This window comes from Pavona decussata, unplaced genomic scaffold (genome assembly GCF_977016875.1).
Source record: "Pavona decussata unplaced genomic scaffold, jaPavDecu1.1 SCAFFOLD_155, whole genome shotgun sequence".
Taxonomy (NCBI): domain Eukaryota; kingdom Metazoa; phylum Cnidaria; class Anthozoa; order Scleractinia; family Agariciidae; genus Pavona; species Pavona decussata.
Window position 1 is genome coordinate 499,327 of NW_028145567.1, and position 25,351 is coordinate 524,677.

Consider the following 25,351-nt stretch of genomic DNA (forward strand, 5'->3'; position numbering starts at 1 on the left):
TAGCTAATTCCCAGAGAGTTTAATTACTTGATCGATGTTGAAAATCCTTGTATTTCTGAGAAAAGCGGATGCTGGCGAAATATTTCAGAGAAATGTCAATCCTTTTTTGGCTTAATTTAATGTGAAATTGTAGAAAACACTGTATCCAGCAAACAACGGCGGGAAATGCATGACCTTTCAGTGATCTTTTTCAAAATAATTTGATTGCTCGTTAGCGAAAATTCTCAGAAATGAAGAGACCGGAAGTTAGTGGCTAGTTTTCTAAGAAACTAATTCCTTTGATTGCTGATTGGTCTGTTTACTCAAGTAAAACTTGTACTTTGTCCTTGTTGTATTGCAGCATTTTGTTAGAGCTTTATGTTCTTTCAATGACTTAGTAAAACTTTGTGCTTAGTGTTTTTCTTTTATGAACAAAGATATGTATTAGCTGGAAGATGGAAAATGTGGCCTTTAACTCCACAGGAGGGTGTGCACTTGTTTAGCTGGTAAGTTACACGCACAACGAAGGTTTAATAGCACCGAAAATACAGCCATATATTCTGCAATAATTTACGCACAAAATAGGCATGTTTCTAGCAGTGTAGTCCGTTTTCTACTGAATGTCCTAATAATGATAATTTTAAGTTATTTAAGGTAAGTTAATAATAAACATCATTCAAAACTTATGAACTCTTCCAAATTCCTAGAAAATGACCTCTGTTGAAATCGAGAATCGTGTATTTTTCTGAGAAATGCGACGTGGCGCATTCAGATAACAAATTCTGTACCTAACTTGTATATAATTGGTCTTTTTCTCTCTCAATTACTATAGCTACGTAAAAAGAAAAAGCATTCCGTCGTGGTTTATAACAAGTTTCAATTGAATGAAGAGGTACGCTTCTCGGCGGCGGGCAGATTGGCCCCGGAGATTGACAATCGACCCCTCTACTTCGTAATGTGCTTAGGGACTCTGAACGAGAATATTAAATAAAAATATTTGGAATGTCGCTTTCTGTTTTTCGGACCTTTGAATGGGATATTTGAGTATGCTGACACCGTTTGATCTGTTCGGATTTATCAGCTGAATTTTCTGATGGGGCTCGAATTGGCTTGCTGCTGTGAGCTTCCCATAAATCGTAGCTGTCTACCTTCGAAAACAAAAGGAATTAGTTTTCCGTTTTTACCAAAACTTTAAGCGACAAAACACCATAGAAAATGCAAGCTTCTCAGTCTTCGCCATTAAATCCAAATTGCTGACGCGATTTAGGTGTTGGGACCGATGTATTTACGGAAATGAACCGTTGGTTGCCCTCGATGTCAGTTAATGCTGTCTTCTTCTTTAAGAACCACTGAATGGCAACATTCATCTACACATCAACAATATACTCAATGAAACAACTTAAAATAATCCTCATCCAAAGACGTTGAAACAAGAAAGCTTAATCCTCTACTCTGTAACAGCTCCATACCAGCATTACTACCCAGACGTTGTATGTCTAGCAATAATAAGCAGCTTTATTTTCAGAAGCTTTCCTTTCGGTCAAGTTAAGCTAGTATCGAAGGAACTGTGATTTCTCAGACCGGTGAAATCTCAGCTTAAACTCACAATTTAATTTATAGCGCAGCTTGTTCAAAATAAAAGAAAACTGCCGAGTTTCAGATTGTAATAACAATTAATAAACAAAATCAAATGAATATATTATTGCTCTCAGGCGGAAACGTTTGGCGTTTGAGCCATGCAAGTGCACACGCAAAAAAAAAACGCTTGCGAAGCATCATAATAGCACCAAAGCAAAGGTCTGCTTAGGAGCTACTCGCCCAAATGTTACATTTGCTGGTTTCATCCACAGATTCATGAGTTAAAACCACCTTGTAGGTCACAACAAGAACGTATATGGGCACTTCGGCTGAATATCCGTTCGGAAGGCCTGAATCGCCCCAGAAATTCGGAATCTGTCTTCTTTGGCAAAATATAATGCCACCTCAAAATTTTGTGACATTGGAAAACTGATTCCTTGTATTATCGGTGGGGCAAATATGTAATGTCATTTTCAGAGGACCAACAGCGATGCGCTGTTGTTTGTTATGCAGTACACGGTGGCTCTAACGTTTATGTCTATGGATGAACTTCTAAAGTATGAACAATTACGGATAAATCATGACTAGTACTTTCAGGGCCCCTTTCAAGGCATATTGGCGTAAGCTAACCCACTGAGCTTGATCTGTGCCAAATTTCAGCTGAAAATTTACACCGCAGAAAGTCTTCAGGAAAGTACTGCTCGGTTACTTTCATTTAAATGGTCACACTGATTTTATCCACAGACTTCCAACTTAGAGCTACCTTGTACAGCATAATAAACAGCACTACAGAAAAGTAGTGCACAGTAGCTTTCATTTTAATGGCCACACTTCAGGATTTCACCCACAGACTCAAGGTTACAGGGAACCACGAAAGAGTGAAATACCAATGTCCTGCTCAATAACTTTGAATGATCACACTTTTAAAAGATTTCATTCCTAGGAAAACGTTCACCTTGTACATCATAACTGATAAACAGCACTGACGGTTCTTCTCAACATATTTCAATTGAATGGTCTCGGGTACCCGTAACGTTTTCAGTTAAAAGTTAGAACGCAGGTCTTAAAAACGAAGCTCAAAGGGATCAGTGACTGGGTGGTATTATCCAGCGTTCAGTGCCTCAATAAATTATGAGCTACAGCTTTAGTTGGTCACTAACTGTATGTATACCAGGCGTTTGCTCGCTTTAAGACCACTCTACTTCACTAAATTTAATTTAGTTCTACTAGGCCCATCCCTGACCTGCCCGATTTTTTACACAAGTGGAGAAGAGGTTTCTGATTTATCGCCTGCTCCCATTTCTGCATGTGGTGGGTCCAAGTTTAACATGCTTAATATACATCTTAAAGTAAATCTTAGTCCTGATACATTTCATTCATCCTCAACACGTTTTAGAGTGATGGTGGCTCTTTGCAAAATGGCAGTCACAGAAAAGATAAAGCCAGCGCCAATACCAGCTGTATCAAATCCTAATATTTAGGCATTGGCAATAAATAAATAAATTAATCAATTTAATAATTCCACACGAGCCTGAGATAAGATTGTCATCAGGTCAGGACTCACCAAAGCATTCGTTACTCTATACAGCCAAAACATGTTCTTGCCACCACTACTTGAGTTATATCGCTGACACACCATGAACCATAGATGTATACTCTGTGCAGCACGTCCGCCTTGACTTTTCTCGAAAAAACGCTTTTCTCAGGTCGGTGAAAAGATAAAGGAAAAGTAAGCTTGCAGCTTATGAGGGAATGGCTTCAAAAAACGTTCAAATTAATGTTACATCGAGGCCTTGTTTGGAGAATTTTTTTTTCTATTTATTTATTTATTTATTTATTTATTTTACACCGTTACATAGCATTAAAAAAAATAATTACAGGCATTGCTAGAAACATGCAACACACACACACACACACACACACAACCACAAAACAAAAGGCTAAGCAAAATTGATAACGCTAAAATTCTAAAGAAACTGGACATAGCATTAAGCAATGGATACTTCGCAACGAATACTCCTTCAAAATTTAAGCGCCAGAGGGTTGAATAACCACTTTTGATTGTTTGGAGGGGTTGGTCATCCCTTATCCTTTTGACTTTAGGGGTAGAGTTATCTCCAAAGCAAAGTTAATTATCCCAAATCCCTAAAACTTTCCGTTTTGGCTAATACTCTTAACAGGGTCTCTGCATAAAGAGATAGTAAAAAAGGACAATTACGCATATCATGTCTTAGGAATTATGGCTGATTGAGTTCCAAACTACTCCATTATTAAAAACAACACTAACATTGATTGGTACTGATTACTTAATGTAATAAGGATCACAAGTTCAGTGCACGTCACTGGCAGTTACATATGAAAACAATGCAGTCGACTCCCGATAACTCGAACCTTCAAGGGAAATTGAAAAAGGTTCGAGCTATCGGGAGTTCGAGTTATTGAGGGTAAAATTATATAGAAAATGACCTGACAGGAAAGGAAACTTGGTTCGAGTTAGCGCGAGGTTCGAGTTAGCGAGGGTTCGAGTTTTGAGCCTATTAATGTCTGCAAGTTAACCGTCAGAGAAAAGAAAAGCAAGAACAAACTTAGCAAGCTTCCATGATTTGTTTTACTAAATGTTTTCCTAGTGGTTTATGTTAGGATTTCATTTCTCCTTCTGCCTGCCAAGGCTATGACGAAGCCTATAACCAGAGGCTGAGGAAAAAATTTACTTTGAATTAGTAGTACACGTTAGTAGACGAACCATCCCATGCACCATTCCCCTCAGACAAGTGCTTGCCCTTCTGTCTGCTACACTAATTTAGTGCTTGATTCGGTGTACCACAGGTGCTGTTTATAGAGAGACGGCAAAAGACAAACGTGAGATTCGCGCTTATGTTTTCTTGAAAAAAAAAAAAAAAAGACTACGTAGATGAGAATAATGTAGAGCAATTCTGGTCTTTGATGCTAACGCAAAAGTATTCAATTTTAACTGAAAACAGTGAGTGGCAAATGTAAAATAAACGTGGTCATGTGGTCATTCCTGCCGAATCCAGATAAACTTCTTGTTCCTCAGTTTAATATCTGTAAGGATAAGTCACACACATCAGTTTTATGTCAGGCATGGTACGTTGACATGAATATGTTGCTGTTCTAGTTTTCCGTATTTTTATTTGTAATAAAAACAGGGCAGCAGAAGTCAGGTTCAAACATGGTTTTTGAGACATATTGATCGATATTTTACACTGACAAAACATGCAGAAAAAGTTAATTTCTCGGAGGTAGCAAATACAGTTATTGTCTCTCCTCATCCTCCATGATGCGATTATTGTTGGTCGAAAACATTCAGAGGGGACAGGAATATAGGTTTGCGGCTCCAGTTTTTAAGTCTCTGTACGACATTTCATGTCATGGAGGACTTCGAAAACTGTTGCTTTCTAGGAAAAGAAGCGGATGTAAAACTTTTTCCCGGGTACATTGGTTAACGCTCTTTTGCTACATGTACATGTCACTTTTATTTATTTGTCCCCGGGGGCAATTCCATTGTAATTGTCTACGCTATTCAGCGAGATAGTGAAGTCTAAACGGTTGCCGGCTTATTGCGTAAACAAGAGGCGGCGACAGTCTGTGGTTTAGTTCCCTTGGTGACTCCGTTACGGAAATGTTAGAGGAATAGTTCACCCAAATTTGCCGGATTCAGTTACAAATGTCGTTTGAATGGCATGCAGGGATTTGTCCCTCGTCTGTGGACATGACCAGACTTACCGAGGGGGGCATTAGGATTTTCAGTTTTGGCCATTTTTTAGGTCGGTTTTTCGGTTTTTCCTTTTTCAAGCATTTGGTTTTCGGTTTGCGGCCAAAATACAAGCGGTTTCTGGGATCTTGCATCCGTTCTGGTTTTCGGTTTTTCTATTTGGTTTCCGGTTTGTCTTTGGCAGTTATGCGCCCCAGCCGCGTGCGCGTGCCAAGACTCCGTTGCCAAGCTCTGGTTGCCAAGGGAGTTCTCACATAGCCTTCAGACGCAGACGTTAGCTTGCGTGCAAGATTTCCTATTTCCTATTTCCTATTTCCTGTTTCCTGTTTCCTATTTCTTGTTTCTTGTTTCCTGTTTCCTATTTCCTATTTCCTGTTTCCTTTGTTGCCCTCTGAAAAGTGCAACAAAGGAAATAGGAGACGTTATTGAGAGGAATGTGTGACCAACCTCATTTTCTGAGTAGGTGGTCGCGCATCTCGGATTTTCAATGGACGTTCTCAGCTGCAGAGATGTACGATATCGCTAAATTTCCCTAAAGACCTCTATTGCGACTCAAAGAAGGTATTTGTGAATTTTCCTAATTTAAACAGAGATTAGAAGAATTGTCGGATTCACGCGCATAGTGTCCACAAATACCGTGATGAAATCAATACGGTTTAGTCCGTATGCTTCAAGTGTCACCAATGTATCAGATCGATTAGGGGTTTGGAAATTGAGGTACGTAAATTTTTGGTTTTGATGGTTTTGTATTCGGTTTTCGGTTTTGATCGAAATATATTTTGGTTTTTCGGTTTTGGGTGATTTTTTTGTGCAGTTTTTCGGTTTCTAATAGACCCCAATGCCCCCCTCCTTACGTTCGTTTACGTTTTAGTTTATATTAAGCTATTATAGGAAGAATACAAAGCGAGAAAAATTAAATAATATAAGGACAAATTGACTCCATTTAGAGCCCATCGTCTTCATGTATACGCTGCGGTGTATGATCCGCTAGTCTAACCAACATGTGTTAAAGAAAAAGAACATACTAGTAGTGAAAGTCCTGAAAGGATAAGCTTGGTACGGTTTTCAGTTAAAGGTCGGATAAACGGGGATAAATTAAATGTTTTGTATTTTGTGCATCCAAAATCGCCTTTCAATAGTGTAAGCCAACACTAGATTTTGAAAAAATAAAGTGGTTCGATTTCGATATTGAAAGTTAATTAGACAGTTTCAAAAGAGTTAAAGCAACTCTGGCTTTACCACCAATTTTCCAATTCTATTAACGATGATTTACAACTTCTAGTGATGGAAACGCAGACACCACCCGAACATTTTTCCTCCCTGAGTGTTATCCCAACTCGCGAGGACATCTTCATAGACAAGAGGCCCTTCCTGAGGGAAAACAAGATCAAGGGCCGCTACGATGACAGGGAACATTACCTAGACATCCAGTTTCGACTCCTTCGAGAGGATTTCATCAGACCGCTACGTGATGGAATTCAGCAGATAGTGGTCATGGGTGAACACCGCAGGAGCAAAGATGAACGTTTACTTGACGTCCGAGTCTACGATAACGTGGAAATACTTAAACCAGAATTCACGTCTGATGGAGTCGCGTACAAGATCAGATTCGACGTCTCGCGTTTTCGTGGAGTGCAATGGGAAAACAGCAAAAGACTGATCTTCGGATCACTGCTGTGCTTGTCAAAAGACAATTTTGAGAGCTTTGCTTTTGCTACAGTTACTGATAGAGATCTGGTGAAAATAGTAAGTATCAGTGCTGTTTGAGGGCATACATTAAAATTTGTCATGAAGCCAGCTCCCAGGTATATGAGCAAGCACACGCTCAGATTGGCTCCTTACTAATAAGCTATATCAGCTCTTGTTCCACCAAATATTTTATCTTGCGTGCGATTGGTGTAAATGTGTCATTTCAATGCAGTTAAAGGCATTTTCTGAAAACTTGAAGAAGGAACTTTCGTAAACCGGTGCAGTGATATTTATTGGGCTTTAACTGGACTATCTATGCATTTAACATTTTTGAAAGGCCATGGAATGTACGCCTTTACTTTCATTCCACAATTGACAACCGTAAAGCTATATGGGATATGTGAAGCCTTGGTCAGGTGCATAAGACGCATTTTGTGCTTGGTCGTGGCATTATACCTACGAGTAACACACACTAAAAGAATCCTTCATTTTTACTCTTTTAGTTCGGTCTCAGTTTTTACCTTTAAAACATTCATTTACATTATTATTTCCACGAAATTTGCCCATGTCTTACAGCAAAAGGATAAGAAACAAGGGCGGCGTCTTGAATTCAGTTGCGGATTACATCACTTTCCATACACAATAAGGTGACTTACCTGTACGCCATTTCTTTCAGGGAATCATTGAGGTCCGATTTGTTTCGCCTCCCAATGAAGCTCGACCGCGCCCAGGGGACATGTGCCAAATGGTTGAATCAATAGCGTTCTTCGAGGCTTATCGTCCAGTGCTAGAGGGATTACAAATGATGGCATTCAGAGAACTTCCTTTCCAGGTCTGCCCTTCGCAGTTCAGCATATATTTACCTCATTTATTCTCAATATTTTTTGTTAAGTAGTTTTTGTAAAGTTACGGACAAAATAACTAAAACTCTCTCAAAATGGCGTTTTACATAAAACATCTTTGGCTACCGTCTCTGGTCATACGCCTAGCAATTCAGGGTGCACAAAGGTTATGATCTGAGTCAGATATGAGAAATGTTTTCGATCACTTCTACTCCGAGTTGGAAATACCGTGGGTTAGAATAACGTCACATATGATAAATCATTCCACTTGCTGCTTGGCCTCATCAAACTCGCCCACGCGTATCCACGACGTATCAACCTACAAAGGTTTTGCGTTTTGTATCCAGGGGGAGTAGTAGTGTTAACGAGAAAACAAGGTGAAATGCCTGATTTATAGCCATAAATGTCCCGTAAATAACTCAATTAAATGACGCGTACGATAATCTTTTTTATACTTTTGATCAACTAGAGATATATTGTGGAGTGTGAAAAGGAAGTTCTTCCACCAGCCTATCTAACAAAACCCGACGGTCAGCAAGTAGAGTTTGACTTCTCACCCGTTGTATGTAGCACTTGGTAAGTGAGCACTAATAAGTATTTAAATATATTGGTCAGTGAGTATTAAAAATAACAAGATGCCTGCTACACTGGCATTACGCGTGATGCTGGGGCTGATTCATTTATTCCAACTGTATGCTTCGCCGATTGATAAATCTATCCTTGCTAATGGAATAGTTTGAGTCACAACGATCGCGTTACGTTGTTTCCCTTGTATAACGCGACCCAGACTTTCACTGGAAATTTTTGAAATTCCATTACGATAACATAAGCTTCTCAATGACCTCTTTTCAGTCTTGCGTCGTGGTCTAAGACTGTCAAACAAAGCACGATTCCTTCGCCAGGAACTCACCAATTTCCATTGTTTTAAATATCGGGTGCTTCTTAGAAGTTATTCGTTCGATTCACCGCTTCAAAATGGTGAAATTTCCGTTTGAAAACGGCACACTTGAGTCCAGAACATGTTAACAATATGGCGCCAAATTTAATCCGGAATTGATAAATAAATCAAATGATGCTTTGACGTCACACAGGTAGGGGTGAGTGGGTCCCCTCCCTCGCCATATAAGCGACAAGAATGGATTTTGATTGGCCTTCTTTTGTTGAAGACAATCAGGACAATACATCCCGAGTAGGAGAGGGGATAGTTTAATGAATAAATTAATGTACACATTTGTAGCTACGAGGAAGAAAAAAAAAAAAAGAAAAAAAAAAAAAAGAAATCGACCCGTTTTTAGACACGGTATGCCCCTTCAGGGCATCCCGCGTAACAAGGTGTTCACATGTGCTCAAGTGCAACACTAATCACTTTTACCAAAGGAGAGCTACGTATCAACTTGTATTACATAAATTAAAAGAGAATGGATCTAAAACTGGCACCAATATGTGAGTGCTGACTCGATGCCTAAATATCATACGTAATGCTTGCAGGCGAACAAGAAACCGTCATTCTGGTATTGGAAGCTATGGTAAGCTGGCACAATTTTTAATTTATTTATGAACAAATTATTGGCTGGTGTTAAAAAAAATAATTATTATTATGTTTATATTGGAAATGCACTCAGCTACTTTAAGCTAGTTTACAGGCATTCCACTTAGAAATGATGGGAAACAAATAATAATCAAATTGAACATAACATGTTAAAAATCCCAACTGGCAGGAGGCAAACAAGCTGGCTATTTACAAGCGTGGCCGAGGCCAGAGGTAAGGATGACTTTAAATGTTGGATTAGGTTGTCACTACACATCTTTGTATCTCTCTTGGTCGTGACTATTCGGCAAATCGGAAACTACTGTATGATAGTCCGAAGGAAAAGCCGAACTAGCATAATAACTTTATTCGTGAATGACATGAAAGTCAGGAGAAATAAAAATTGCTCAATATGTACAACAAAAGGAGTGCCTTATCAATCAATTGAGAATGATGACCTGATAACAGGATGATAAACTAATGATAAAACAGCGTTCCATGTATGCAAAAATTCATGTACTCAAGTTCTCTATTTGAATATTTTGAATGTCAAGTCACAGTCTTGGATCCAGTCTCTTGGCCATCTGCAAAGGATCTGAAACTAGACGATTCACAGTTCAATGCTTTACAGTTGGCGCTGACCAAGGAGTTTGCTGTCATCCAAGGGCCACCAGGCACTGGGAAGACCTACATTGGACTGAAGGTATATGAACTTCTCTTATTAGTTAAAGGTACTGAAAAATATATTGATATTGGTTGGTTTTTTGCGTCTTCGAGATAACTTTCACGCCCTTGCACCAGCCCTTGTCTTCTGGTCGGTTGTTATGTACAATGTTCCTTAAGCCTGGTTTACACATACGACGCAAGCATAAGCATAAACACAAGCATAAGCACAAGAAACCTACGTGTAAACCGGTGCGACGCAAGCACAAGCGCCTTGTGCTTGCGCTTGTGCTTATGCTTACGTCGTCCCGGTTTACACGTACGACGCAACGACGCAAGCACAAGCACAAGAGAATGGAACGATTTCCATTCTCTTGTGCTTGTGCTTGTGCTTGCGTCGTTGCGTCGTACGTGTAAACCGAGACGACGCAAGCATAAGCACAAGCGCAAGGAAAGAAAACTGAAAAACAGTGGCAAGTTGTCAGCGTACATTCTAGTTACTCATGCGTTGCCATTTGCAAAAGGGCGGCAGCAAATTTTTATGCTTCTGGGTTTGCGTATGTCACCTTCCGCTTATGCTTATCGCACGTGTAAACATCCTTGTACTTCTGCTTGTGCTTATGCTTATGCTTGCGTTGTACGTGTAAACCAGGCTTTAGGATCATTAAATGTGCAGAATAGAGAGTGCTTTCTTTCTCTTTCCCCTCTTTAAGTGGATACAACTTCAGTGTATTAATATAAATTTGTTACACTGTTGAAGAACACATTAAATCCTTTTCAACCTCGGAATTTTATTTCAAGATATTCATGGCCCAGATGAGAACAGTTGGTGAAGTAACTGTGTTACGTGCAATGTGTTTCCATGGTATAAATAATTAACACGAGTATCCCATGGTATAATTAATTAACACGAGCATTACAGTGTAGTAAAACGCGCTAGTAATCACTAACGGTTATATATAATAGGTCAAAAATGGTCTACTATATATGTTGAATGAAATACAGTATAACGTATATGTATCTTTACACAGATTGCCAAAATACTGTTACACAACAAGGAGGTTTGGCGTCAAGTCTCAAATAGAGGACCCATCCTTGTGGTTTGTTACACCAATCACGCACTTGACCAATTTCTCGAAGAAATCCATGAATTTCATGAAGAGGGAATTGTGCGAGTCGGAGGACGAAGCCAAAGTGAAGCGATGCAAGGATGTAGTCTTTCGAATTTGAAACGTAAAAGGAGGGAGGTAATCAACGTTGTCCCATGTTCTCAGTGATTTATACATAAGTCGTATTTCACTTTCAGCTGGTAATTTTTTTGGTATTCAAAAGACAACCACTTGCAGTAGAAAATGTTAAGCTGACAGATGCAAACCGAGGAGGATTGAGTAGTCTTTTGAGGACCGTACCCAACAGTTACTAAGACTTGTTCACTGTCGTTAAATGATCGCATGAAAGCCACTTTTCACTTCGTTAGTTCGCTTGCCTGTTTCGTTTGTTTTACTGGTTTTTGATAATCGTCCAGCTACGTCCAGGTTGATGGAGTACAGGCGATTTCTAGAGAGCTGTAACTCTCGTAAGCTCTCCACTTTTATTTGCCCCGAACAGTGAATTTCCATGCCATTGAATCTCGTGAGTGTTAACAATATTTACGTCACACTTATCATGAAGAACCGTTCCGAATAAGATGCCTCTTTGCATAGAGAGTAACAGTCGAAGATTTCCCATTTGTATAGAGTCGGTACGCATTCTATGAGGAATAAAGCCCGTGGGGAAGACTGGTGTACGAGGACGGTGCATTTAATATTGGGTGACATCCTGAGGAATGTTCTTCTTTTAAAACAACCCAGTTAAATAAGGTTACGTCATCGCCATATATTAGAAGGCGACAAACTCGTACTACAGTCGAAATTTGATTATCGAGACTCACTAAGTCTCCCGAACTGGACCAGATTACTGAGAGAAAAATAATTCGCCATCGAGCGAACGCCGAATCATATCAAGTGGTTATTGTTTAAGGAAAACTGTGATTCAAAGGAGACTAAACTGGGCGATACTTGACTTTATCTTTTCTGGTGCTGTTTTCTGATCAATTTCTCATTGCAAACACGAGGTAAACGAAGGACTCTTAGTTTTAATTATAAAATACCTGCCGAAAATCGGGAGCAAATAACGGGGCAAATACACACAAATGTCGGGATAATTGAGGTGGCTGTACCTAGTGTTGACACTTCTACATTATGTCTTTTTTAGCGGAAAGTTAGGTTAACATCAGAGGCCTTCAAGCTCAAGAAAAGGTTCAAGGAAACCAAGGACGAAATGGATACGCTTTCCAGACTCATTTCTCTTGATAGCCAAAGGATTGATGAATTGACAACAAATGTGATCGACGAGGATAAGCTCAGAGGACGTGCTGCAAGCTTGACTGCCCAGCACTTTGACTCGCTGAAAAGGAGCATGGAAAGTAGTGAACCTGTAATGTCACTCTGGCTTGGTTTACCTATGGAACCAGCTGACCCTTACAAAGAAGGTAAAATTCATATTTTCACAGCAGTATGCATCGAAAATGCGCCGACGTGTGATTAATCGCCATACTTCCTTGACATCAAAATTACTATTCTAACTGAACAAGAGGACAGCTTTCAGCCAGAATCTAACCTAAGAGCATATATAAGTTGTGTTTTTTTGTCTGTTATTGTTGTTTCATTTCTCTGATTTTTGGGGGGATTTTTTATTGGTGCTTTTTGTCGTTGCTTTGTCTTTTGGCGTTTTACTAGAGGCGAATTTAAACGGGGTTTTTTAATCCATCAAACGTATGACTCGTTACGACCGTTTACCAATACCGCCTAGCTAACATAAGGCAGATAGCCATATATATTACCCACTAAAAGAGAAGCCCTTCCAACAGTACGACTCGATTGCAATCGAAGCAGAAGCGTGTATGTGTGGCTGCCCTTTAATACTTGTGTAGTATTCGAGCTGACCACCAACATGAACTTTTGGCTCCCCTGTCTTACTCGAGCTCGTCCTGTGTTCTTGAGGTCTAGAAAATAATCTCACTCCTTGGTTTCAATTTAGTCGTATTATTCATTTAACTGATTCACAAAAGGCAGCCAACGAAAGTCATTGCAGATTAAATGAATAATCCTTTCGGAAATAAAGTTTCTTCAATTTGCTGTAGATTTGTGAGTTTGAGATGTACTCTTTCATTACAAGCTCCTCAAAGGGAAGTTGAACTCTCACTCCATTGGATGCATTCTTTCTCAGGTTTTGCCCAGCCTCTTGTGATGTTTCCTTTCAACGTCCAGTGTAGGGGCATGGAGTATTTTTCCCAGCTCCCGTTAGCCATTCTATCAAAAGATGTCCGACCAGCACCGGGGGCTGATGGGACCCCAGGTGGGTCTTTGGAACTAAGTGGGCATTCTGACTCCTACATCGAAATTCCAAACTTTGAATGTGGCTATGCAGACGCCAGAGGATCTATCACCATACTGGCTTTTATTTATCCTACCGGAGGTAGTGGGCCAATCATCTGCTATGACAGATATGGTAATGGAGTTCAGATCTGGCACGAACAAGAAGGATTCGACGTTGGAATGGGGACGCTAGCGGCTTTGTTCGTTCGAAGAGATCTAGCATTTGTTTTTCCTATCAGAAAGACGGCCGTTCTGAAGATCAATGCTTGGAATTTTATTGGTGCTTCCTACGATCACAACTCTGGAATGGCAAGCCTGTGGCATAATGGAAATGAAGTGGAAGCCACGTTCATAGGCCAGAACTTCCAGAACTTTGACTTAGCCACCCAGTTCCCGATCAGGATAGGTGCGTTGGCTAATCCTTGCCAAGAGTCATTCTTCACAGGAAGAATATCTCATCTGCATATATATTCCGAGGCACTGGGATTCGAAAACATTCAAGCAGTTGGCTACATTAATCCTCAGAAAGGTGAGTATTTCAGATAGAGAAAGGCCATCTTAAATAAGAATCTTGGAATGGACACTTCATGCTCGAGTTTATATTAAATTGCTTCAACTGATTTAGATAGATGACATCCAAGCTTTTAATTTGGAAAAACGTTCTGAAGACGCCTTTCTAAAAACAAAAGTCATTTCTCTCCTTTGATTTGGAATGAGTCCAACCGACTGTTCTCTACACTGAACGTTATCGCCCGTTTTGGTGTTCTCAATATTTGTTCACTGTTTCATATAAATGTGAAAATAAAGGTTCTATGATGCAAAGTCATTTCAGCACCGTTATCGTACATTAAACAGTGTCCGTAAACTTCACGAAAATTCACTCAACATTTTAGAAGGCATTTTCTCTCTGCTATCGTTCACCCTCACCACCCTCTCGGTGTCGACTTCGAAGTCATGTCATATGACTCGAAGTTTTTACTTTATAGATAATACGCTTCAAATTACAGCTATTGATATGGTGTTTTCAAGTACATTGCGGAATCAAATTTGGGAAATTTCTCCAGTATTGAACTTGAATAATATTAATAGTGAAAGGTTCAATGAGAACGACTTAATTGTGACTGAAAACAACAAGACTGCCACTTGGTGACATTACCAGTATCACCGTTTAGCGAGCCTTTTTGGGGGCAAAATGGTGCTGAAATTGAGCATAAGTACCTTTTTCGTCGACGAAGTGTTCACTACTCTAAACGAAGGTTTCAGGTTATTTTAGATTTTACAGAAAAAACTACACTGATCTACAATCATGAGAATAATTTAATATTTAGTGCTGAGTGATACGCGCAAACTCGGAATAAGGAAATCTGAGTGCTCGAATCAGGAGACGAACCTAAGACCTTCCAATAACTAGTTTGGGTGCTCTACCACTGAGCTATAGCCATTAAACTAGGTTCAGGGGATAAACATCCTGCATACTGCTAGGATTTGTATCTCAATATGTGGCATATGCGCAATGGAATGAATCTGATGCTATATTTTAAGCCTGGTGAATGAATGAGAATGGTGCATTATTGAGTGAGTGACACAGGCAAACTCGGAAAAATGAATTCCGAGTGCTCCTATCAGGAGAACCTAGAACTTTCCGATTACTAGTTCGGATGAAGGCCATTAAACTAGGTTCTTGCTAATTTTTAGTGTTAAGTAGATTCGACTCCCATATGTCTTTAAGTTAATCTTTTTCGAAGTTTTGGCGAAAAAAAAAAGTAACTTCTCAAACTCTATTTGCACAGGAGAATGCAAGATAGATGAAGAACAGTTAACCGTGACTGTGAAAGAAGAATTCGACAAAAGCAGCGACGAAGGAGATGAAAATGGGGAGGAAGATGGTGATGGCGACTCCGATTTTGAAGAGCATACACCTGAGGACAACCAAAAGCCCCTCGACGTCAGATTTGAGGCTCGCGTTATACAAGATCAGAGGATTCTGGACAATGATGACGATGTCATCAGGTTTAACGACAGAACTGTGCAGGGGGAAGATGTTGCCACAGATAATTTTAACATGACTCAGACAGCACAAGGTGTCGGACGAGACATACAAGGTGGCGGTTGGAAATTCCAGAACTCCAAGAGAGTAAGGCAGAAAATCAGGCAAATTGTTCGTAAAGAACTAAGAAGCCAGGACACGATGAGCGAAGAAGATGCTTCCCAGGTACAGTGTTGAAATATTAAAACACGTCTTTTTCGGTGGATCCGATTTTAAATAAATGCCTAATTGTAAACTTGAAGTTTGTTTCATGGATGTTCACAATTTTTCTGTTGAAAGTCGAGTTATGTCAGTAGGTTTCCTTAGAAGTGTACACTGCGTTCCTTGTTTTGGTCTTTTCAAAGTAGGCAAAAATGTTTTGACTCAGTCCCCTTAAATTGGATGAATATTTTCAGAATTATTCCGTCAGCGGTGATGCTGAGAATCCCACAGCAAAATTAAATATTTCCCTAATGAACAGAAACTATTCACCATTTGAATTTCATTATATATTACAAAAATCCACATTTTTCATTATCTGTTATTTTAGGTTAAGGATGTTTGGAACTTATCTGAGAAAGACCGCTGGCGCCTGTATCGCAGATGGGTGCTAGATGCTCGAGAGAGCTGTGATAGGAACATCTCCAATTTCCTGGAAAGGTTTGACAGAAAGGTGGCCGTTCTCAAACGAATAAAAGAAAGAGAAGATTACTTAATTCTTAGAGACGCAGATGTCATCGGAATGACAACCACAGGTAACATATATGGCTTAAATGGAACCTATAGACATTACGCAAAAATGGTCGACACTCTAACCTTCAAATTAGCCCGACTGACCTCGCTCAGGGTAAATATTCTTTTGATTTTTGAACTCAAGAACAAGATTATTAGGGCTAATTTGAATGCAAACAAAAAAATATTAAAACGTCAGCCATTTTTTAAGGAGAACATTGAGATGACAAAAGTCAAAGAAAAAAAGGAAGAAAAAGGTTTTAAGAACATATTAAGAAAGTATCCAAGCCTGACGCTGACTACAGAACCTTAATTTATTTAATTTCACACTGGTTTTAAAAATCAGAAGGTAATATAGTACAATATCAAACTTGGTAGCTTAGGTTCACATAAGCATAATAATTACGTGCACCGAATAGCAGCAGCCTTTCACTTAATTTTGCAATAAATGTTGTTTTATATTGGCAACATGCATGTTTTTTACAATTTTAAAATATAAAAACTTCTAAAACATTTTAGCCTCAAATCCTTAAATTGAAATGATGTTTGCAGATTGGGAAAGTTATGTTTCTAATTGGCCATTTCCGAGTTCCTGTGAACCTCATTATCAAAGCGAGGCTAAGTGCAAAGTTTTTGTTATGAAAATTAGTTTTTATTCAAATGCAAACAAACTTATTTTCATATGAAAAGCTTTGCACTAAGCCTCGCTTACAAAATGAGGTTCACAGCAACTCCGAAATTGCCTATAAGGTCCCTCTTTGCAGAAAGTCTTGGGGTGTTTCGATGATAAAGTGTTCATGGCATTATAAAATGGGTGTTCATGCTTCATGGCTACACAAACTAGACGGTGTTTATCCTCGGTTAAAGCATGCCGAATTTTAATTTTAGGCGCTGCACGGTACCACAGAGTGTTGCAGGAAATAAAACCAGCAATAACAATCGTGGAGGAAGCCGCTGAAGTGCTCGAGGCCCACATTATTACATCTCTAACTCTCGGATGTCAGCACTTGATTTTAATTGGCGATCACCAGCAACTCCGCCCCAATCCCACAGTCTACGATCTTCAGATTAAGTACAATTTTGACGTGTCACTCTTCGAGAGGATGGTAAAGAACGGGATGGAGTTCGGAAGGCTATGTTTACAGCACCGAATGCGACCAGAAATCGCCAAGATGTTGGACCACATATATGTCAACCCGAAGCTAGAAAACCACGATTCCGTTTTGGAGTTTAAAGCAATAAAAGGCGTGGAACGAAACTTGTTCTTTGTGGATCATAATGAGAAAGAGGTAACTTAAAATCAGTTATTATATAGGAATTATACAAATCTGTTTAGAGAAATGGAAACCGAGTTATATGTTTTCCAATTTCAATTCAATTGGTAGTTTATACAGCATCAATCAATGGAAATTTTAACTGCCACGTTAGTTTAGCAAGGTTTAATTAGCAAGGGCTCATCACTGTCTGTCGTACATGTTACGTATTTTTGCTTTCATGAAGTTTTGAACTTAATGAGTTAGTGCCAAATTTAGCCTAAAAACAACCTAATGATAAGAGACTCGATAAAATACGTTTTCATGTTTTCATCGTCAAGTTCAGCTCCATAATATTAGGTCAAAACAAATCTGAAAAAAGGCTATTTGGTCTTTCGTTCGATGTGGTTAAGTTACTGTTAATTAATGAGACCCACCGCCTGCATGTGCAAATAAATACACACAGTCATTACTTCAGTTCTGAAAAATTGGAGTGAACACGATGGCAAAAGTTTTCTTACTGCGTTTATGCAACTTAATACACGGGAAATGGCTCAGATTCTGTACCGTTCTTTTCCCAAGCGCAGGATTTTGTTGGTGAGGGAAAAAGCAGATCCAATCAACACGAAGCTACATTCGTGACGGCTCTATGCCGTTACTTCATCCAGCAAGGCTACAAACAGCAACAGATTACAATTCTAGCAGCCTATACTGGACAACTTTTCAAGCTCAAAGAAGAAATGTCAGCTACGCCAGAAGATAAACGGTTGTTTGCAGGAGTTCGTGTTTCAGTGGTCGACAACTTTCAAGGAGAAGAGAATGACATCATTCTTCTCTCTCTTGTTCGCAGTGATAGAATTGGTTTTCTGAAGATTGCTAACAGAGTCTGCGTCGCCTTATCCCGAGCTCGGAAAGGCTTCTACATCATCGGAAATGCCACGCTACTGGCTCGGGATAGTGATCTGTGGAGAGACATCTTTGCAGATATGCGAGAACAAGGAACAATGGGAAGACAATTGAAGCTTACTTGTCAGAATCATCCCAAAAACGTGATTCAAGCATCGAGTGCTGATGATTTTAAAGGCGCACCAGAGGGAGGCTGTACAGAACCATGCGGGATGAAGATGGGATGTGGTCATACTTGTAACCGGGTGTGTCATCCGATAGATCTCGAGCATCAGGAGAAATTCTCTTGCCAAGAGCCATGTTCAAAAATTATCTGTGAACTTGGACATAAATGTCGTAAGTGGTGCGGCCAAATCTGTGGCCCTTGCATGGAAAGAGTACCAAAGGTTATCCCAGGATGTAATCATGAGCAAAGAGTCCCCTGTTCTGTGGATCCCGCCAAATTCAAATGCAAGGTGGTAGTTTCGAAGCCAGCGTCTCCCTGTGGTCATGTCAGTAAAGTAAAGTGTTTTGTGGTACAAAGTGAAGTCGAATGTAAACTGCCGTGCGCAGCATTGCAGTGTGGTCACCCGTGTGTTGGTAAGTAGCTTGATCACCGCTTTGCAAATAGCTGTGGAGGTAGTACTAGCTAGTCTGGGGCTGCACCAGTGGTTCCAAAATATTACACTGCGTTTTCTTGTTTGTTTGTTTGTTGTTGTTGTTGTTGTTTTGCTTTGTTTATTCTTTTCTTTCTTAGGTTTCCCGTTATAACATACCTTTTACTCACACACTGTCTTACAGTATGTACAAGGAAAAGGCCTTAGCTCCCACGAGTCTCCTGTAGCTCAGTGGTAGCGCATCCGAACTAGTAATCGGAAGGTCTTAGGTTCGACTCCTGAAAGGAGCAATCGGATTTTCTTTTCGAGTATGCCTGTGTCACTTTGAATAATACATCATTCTCAAGGGAAAGGCATATATATTCTCTTGCTGTTTATAATAATCGTGAAATTGGCTGGCTGGCTGGCTGGCAACAATTATTGTGTCTCTTACCCAGGGGACGTTTGTTTGTTTATTTATTTTTCGTGAGCTTTTAGATGCGCACATGAATGTGTAAAGTCTTCCCGCGGTCGTCCTGGTCGCTTTTATGCAGAAGGCCCCAGATAGGCCACGCCATTTTTTCCCCTTTTAACCCTTCTAAATAGATACATTACTATGTTCTCGATGTCATTCTAAAACGTTATCATTGCTTGTTGCAACTGGTCAACAGGTAATTGCAGTCAATGTCAACAGAGCCGCCTTCATTTACCGTGTGAATCCAAATGCAGCCGCATCCTCTTTTGTGGTCATACTTGCAAAGACACCTGTATCCGTGCCTGCCCACCTTGTTCTGAGAAGTGCAGAAATTACTGCCACCACAAGATTTGCAAAGGAAACTGTGGTGATCGCTGCCAACCATGTAAAAAACAGTGCAACTGGCAGTGTCCGCATCACAATTGCACGAAGCCTTGTGGAGAACCATGCAACAGACCAAGATGCAATGAGCCATGCCAAAAGAAGCTACTCTGTGAACACATGTGTGTCGGTATTTGTGGTGAAGAATGTCCAAAGTTGTGCCGAGTTTGTGACGAAGACGCTGAAGAATTCAGCGGTTACGGGCCCCAAGCTATGTTTGTGGAACTGGTGGACTGTGGCCATGTATTTGAAGTAAAGACACTGGACCAATGGATGGATGGATCCGACATCGAAGAAGATAAACACAAGGAAGTTGAAATCAGGCATAAAAGATGCCCAAAGTGCAGCACCCCAATTCTCGCTAATAATAGGTACGGAAATATCATCAAGAAGCTTCTTGCTGATTTTGAAGCTGTTAAGCGTCAAATCGTTCTCTTTGATGTAGCTGACAGTTCCCAAATCCAGAAGATTCTCAAGGAAGTCCAGGAAATCAACGCGTTTAAGTTTGAGGTACAAGAGATTGTTCAGTCCATCACCCAAGGACAAGGAACATCTGAAGAAGTTATCAAGCGACAAAATCAAGTCATCCTTTTGAAGTCCCTAGACTCCACTTATAGTATTTTGAAGAAGCACTCCTCTTTCATCTCTATGAAGAAGCAAGGACTGGACAAGACACTTCAGAACAAGATCCATTTTCTAAAGTCGCGAGTAATGAAGAGCAGATATTGCTTCAGTGAGCAAGAAATCAACGAATTAATTGAAGAACTTTCGAGAACAAAGCTCCTAGTTTGCTTCGAAGTTTTGATGACTTTCCTAGAACACAAAGCCATCACTCTCACTCCAGAAGATACCAGTCAGATGAATTCCATACGAAGTGCTCTAGAATCAGGAAACGCAATTGGTAGGTGTAGTAACTAAACTTATTCATACAAAATAAGTAACATATTCTCGATGCGACAGTTTAAATTCTGCGTCAGAACACGTGTCTTGATCGAGCAGCTGGAACTGAAGCTTAAAACAACGCCAATAGTTAACAGCTTAAGTTTAGATTATTTTTACTGTTAACTCATTTTTGAGCGACCCTAAACGCAACCACATAGATTGATCTAACTCCTTTTAAACTACAGATAGTCTACTGAAGTACCTGTCTTATTTCAAATAATTTTAAGCAGTGCTTATTTGTGTACGGCTATTTCAATACCCCTTAATTGGCTCTGCGATATTTTCTCAGGTCATCAGATAAAGATTGATTTTATGGCCGACATAAACAGAATTAAGCAAAGGCACGGGTTCCCGGAGACACTGGAAACGATCGACTCGGATTCAGAATTGTATAAGAGGATTGTTAGGAGAAAGAACATTACCCAAGGACCTTGGTTCAAATGCAGCAAAGGTATATTCTAAAACTTGTTTTAAAAAGGAACATTAACCAGATGAATGGTTATACAGTCGTACCTTTCGCAAGCAACCGCTCAAGTAATATCGGGAAAAGTAGTCGCCTATGAGGGTTGGTGGCTTACAGTGCGACGCGCCTTACCGTGGCCAGCCAACAAACTTTATTTACAAGTTAGCCAGTTATTGAAAACATGTCGTTTTGTATTTTATGTCTAACTTGTAAAAAAAAGTTTGTTGGGTGGACACGATAATGCGCGTCGCATTGTAAGAGAAGACTCAAAATAAATATCGTTATGTGACGAAGCGAAAAGAAATACGGTAGATATGGACTAGTGGTCGCTTAATGAGGTCGACGCTCGTGAAGTTTGATTGTATACGTATCAGATATGTACCATAGGGAATTTTACGCTTTTGGGTCACGATTGAGCTGAAATTAAAACTAAGTACCTTTTCTTGTAGAAGACATGTTCCTAGAACACCAAGAGCTAGGAAGATATTAAGTTGTTTTCTCAAAGGGAGAATAATCCAATAGTCAGGGCTTATGCCAAGACATAAGGGAAGAATTTGAATGAAGATTAGCCTTATTTGTCCAGGTTACGATCCATTTCGATACTGGCCAAGTCAGTCAAAGACATTTCAGAAAACTGGTTGGATAACTTCAAACAAAACAGAACTGTTATTTTTTGTTTTCGATGAATAAAGTATTGCACGTATGAGGATCACCTTGTCTAACATTTATCTCTCAGATAGCCACAAGAGAGCATCGCTGCACAATTTATAAATCTATGTTTATAATTCCTCTTTCTTACTCTCATACACATACAGCTCATGTTTACTCCGCCGCTGAGCGAATTGAGGGAGGTTCTAACAAGTGTCCACATTGTATTGCGGCGAAAAGAAGGACTCCACAGACGCAACCAGAGGTCAGTTATAAACGCAATTTTCAGTGAAATTTTATTGTACTGTTAAGAAACCTTGAAATACATAAACACGCAATATTCCAAAGTTAGTCAACACTTATTGTAGGAACAGGTACATCTGGAAAGTTCTGTGATGGATGAAGATTTCATAAGTAACTGACGTGAAACCATTTCTGCGCTGTTTTCAGGCATCACTCCGAAACCATTTCATACTTGGTCATTATTAAGGTCATTAATTTGCTTGTACCTGGAGTCAGATGCATATGGAACAACTCTCTCGTGCCAAGAAAATATTACCCCTCAACAACCGCCCAAAAAAGCGTGGAAGCTTTGTTAAACCTGCCAATTAAATGGTGTGCGAAAATGTCGTGGGTTTGGTGACTTAGCAACCTATTGTTATTGTATTATCTAGGCTGTGTCCGCCCAAGTGACGCCGAGTCAAATGAAGACACTGACTGCCAAGCCAGTTCCTACTCGTAGGGGAAGGCCCGAGAAACAGAAACGCTTCGGCAAGAATTTCAAGTTCCGTAAATGAAATTGCTCTGTTGGGTTATTTGGTCGGTGGTGCATCTTGTACTAATCCTGCTTTTTGGTGATGAACTTTCAACTACTATATCTAATCCCGTCCCTCTGTGCTAAATAATTTTAGCCGTAAAAAGATAGGTTCCCCGGCGTTATATTGCATGCTTGTCTCCTGTGTCGGCAAGTTTTGCCCAATGATTTCAGTTATTCAGTACCTTGCCAAAGAAATCAAGTTATCTAAGAAATGTTCATTCATTTCATTGATTTTTGTGGACATATAGTTCTTACCACTAAATCAGTTGTTAGCTTTTTAGGCATGTCGGAATTTTAGTGATTTAATTGTTATGTATATATTCAGTATGCATTTGCCAAAAACAACGACAGAAACGCGTGAAAAGAAAATAGGACAAAATACAGTGTCTACTGAGTTATGTATTCGAGATATAATTTTCTTTAGATTTTGTTTTGTGAAAGTAAATTGGCTCAACCAAGTCCCTCGTATGTTCTTCAAGTCAACTCTTGACTGCACTACAAGGGCTCAGGAGTGGGTTCCATTAATCCAGCGACATTGATTGCACAAGAAAATATTGTTGAAGATTAACAGCAACGATCAGGAAGATGATCTACACGCAATTATATCAGGAAAATAAAGTTCTTAGGTCAACTGTTCCATGTTTTTTTTTTTCTTTTCTTTTCTTTTTTTTAATTGTAGTTTATAAACCAGAATATTTTTATTCTCTATGAAACACATTGCAAAGATTAGGATTACTAATTAACGAATAAATTTCTTTGATACTATTGGCCAGCTAACGTCCAAGCGATATTTTAAAAAGCGTCTTCCATGGCTGAGAAACTTGATGTGATTCCTAATGACAAAAGCTTGTTAGACGGGCCCAGGCCGCTCGCGGCCATGCCCTTCTCATGTTCTCAAGTCAACTCTTGTATCACATGTCAGTGTATCAGAAGTCGGCTTCAGGAAAAATAAACTTTCATCAAGTCCGGCGTTTTCTTTGATGTTTGGATCTAATATGTCATTTGTTAGTTCAGCTTGATCGATTAGGACCTAATACAAAAGTTTTCATTTCATTTCATTTGAATAAAATTATCTTTGTGTTCACAAGACAATTTGGTTATTACTTAAAAATTTTTTTCCTTGTATTGTCTTGCCAAGGCATAAAGATATTTTTGTCTTACTGTATCCGTTTTGCATGTAATTGTTCGGTGGTTTGGCTGGTCATAATATCGGGAGGGGAGGCATGCGCGTATAATGAACTGGTCGCCTTACATTAAATCCTTCTAGATTTTCATCATACGACCTTTAACCTCGGTGGGGAAGAAAATGTTTCTTTGTTTTTTTGTCGTTTTTTTCTCCACTCCTTCGACAACGTCCATCGTATTGTTATCTATGATGAGTATTATACACTACGTGAGCCAGGTGCACGTGTGCTGAACATGATATTGTATTTAGTTAAGCACAGCAGAAGTTTCATTTATCATCTTTTTAATGAATTTTCAACAACGCGCCAAAGTATAGTAGCTTATAGTAGTGGCCAAAAGATCCCAACACATGTGTAGATCTGTGTTGTGCTATCTTTGGCAATCAGTAAAACTAGTGAGATCCCACGCAGAGCTCCCGAACTATGTAAATCGAGCAGTTTTGCTTTTCCTAATTTACGAAGCGCGCACTGGATTCAGTTGATTTGCATAATTTCACATTTCTGCTCGCGCGTGTAGAATCTGAAGACAGAAAGACGACTGCTCGTAGTCTAGTTATCAAAACAAACATAAAACTGAATTTGTCATGCTTTCTTGTCTCCTTTTTCATCGGAACACTCATTGATTACTGCAAGAAATTTCTGCCAAATTTAGGATTCAGTATGGATTCCCTAGTGCAAATCCCCTAGTATATATGAAGACGGTTACAAACCTCGTTCGTTCCCAGAGTTTTTCCCTTGTAAAATGGGGAATTTTACAATTCTATAAGGGAAAGCCGTGCAAAGCAAGGTTGGACAGTTACAGACATTTTTGGAAATAGTACAATGTCTAGGAGATCCAATTTTTCTCTTACACTGAGCAATACTTAAAACTGTTGTGATTTCTGAAGCAATCGTTTTTGGTCATAGCCGCGCCGTTTCCTTTCTCGTAAGTTTCACAGAAGAAGAAGGGGAAGTAACCAGAAAATTATCCACACAGAGGCGAGCGAAATGTTTTTTACTTTGCGGCTATCAGAGGTGTTTGGAAACTGATCGGTTGAAACACTCTTCCTCGTATTTGAAATGTTACGTAATCATTTGCCTCATATCACCTTGCAGGCTTGTCGTGTCGGTTTTCCGACGTTGTGAAATAGCGGTCATTTCCGGCTGAACAGCTGTTTCTAGACAGCTTGTTCAAGCACGATCGTTTTATGCAACTATCAGGCCGAACAATTTGAGTGGAACGCAGCAACAATATCCTTTTTTTATCGTACAGAGTTTAGCCAGTGTTGAATTTATTCTTGTGCGTTTGTTTTTCAAAAAGTGGGCCTAAAGTTTTTCTAAGATTTGTCTCGAACACCAACTCACATTAAACGCGGCGAACTCCGAAAATCCATTTGTTCGACGTAAAGTTTGTTTTCAATCTTCTTCAGTTTCACCATTTGACAGATAAAAGCGGGTCTAATCTATCCAGCATCGAACATTGCGTTAACAGCTACGCAAATGGAGCTTTAACGAAGGGACATCGTGAGTGCGTGTTAACAT

General features: G+C 39.6%; 2 protein-coding genes across 4 annotated transcripts in view; one reads left to right on the forward strand and one right to left on the reverse strand.

Moving 5' to 3' along the window:
* The window catches only part of LOC146465725 (solute carrier organic anion transporter family member 4A1-like), a 291,465-nt gene that overhangs the window by 23,235 nt on the left and 242,879 nt on the right, over nt 1-25,351 (reverse strand). The gene's annotated exons all lie outside the window — the stretch shown is intronic.
* On the forward strand, nt 210-23,727 carry LOC146465726 (NFX1-type zinc finger-containing protein 1-like). Of its 3 annotated transcripts, none has more exons than XM_085128162.1 (17): nt 210-485; nt 6,573-7,036; nt 7,656-7,811; nt 8,291-8,397; nt 9,310-9,347; nt 9,904-10,052; nt 11,044-11,259; nt 12,266-12,542; nt 13,280-13,957; nt 15,219-15,640; nt 16,005-16,209; nt 17,075-17,475; nt 18,027-18,924; nt 19,592-20,677; nt 21,008-21,169; nt 21,997-22,094; nt 22,504-23,727. In XM_085128162.1, exons 2-17 carry the CDS (start codon nt 6,575-6,577, stop codon nt 22,624-22,626), a joined length of 5,478 nt encoding a protein of 1,825 aa, XP_084984288.1. In that variant the 5' UTR covers nt 210-485; nt 6,573-6,574; the 3' UTR covers nt 22,627-23,727. The 3 variants fall into 3 exon arrangements, with proteins under 3 accessions (XP_084984288.1, XP_084984290.1, XP_084984289.1); XM_085128164.1 differs by lacking the exon at nt 210-485 and adding an exon at nt 5,830-5,851; XM_085128163.1 differs by lacking the exon at nt 210-485 and adding an exon at nt 5,863-6,007.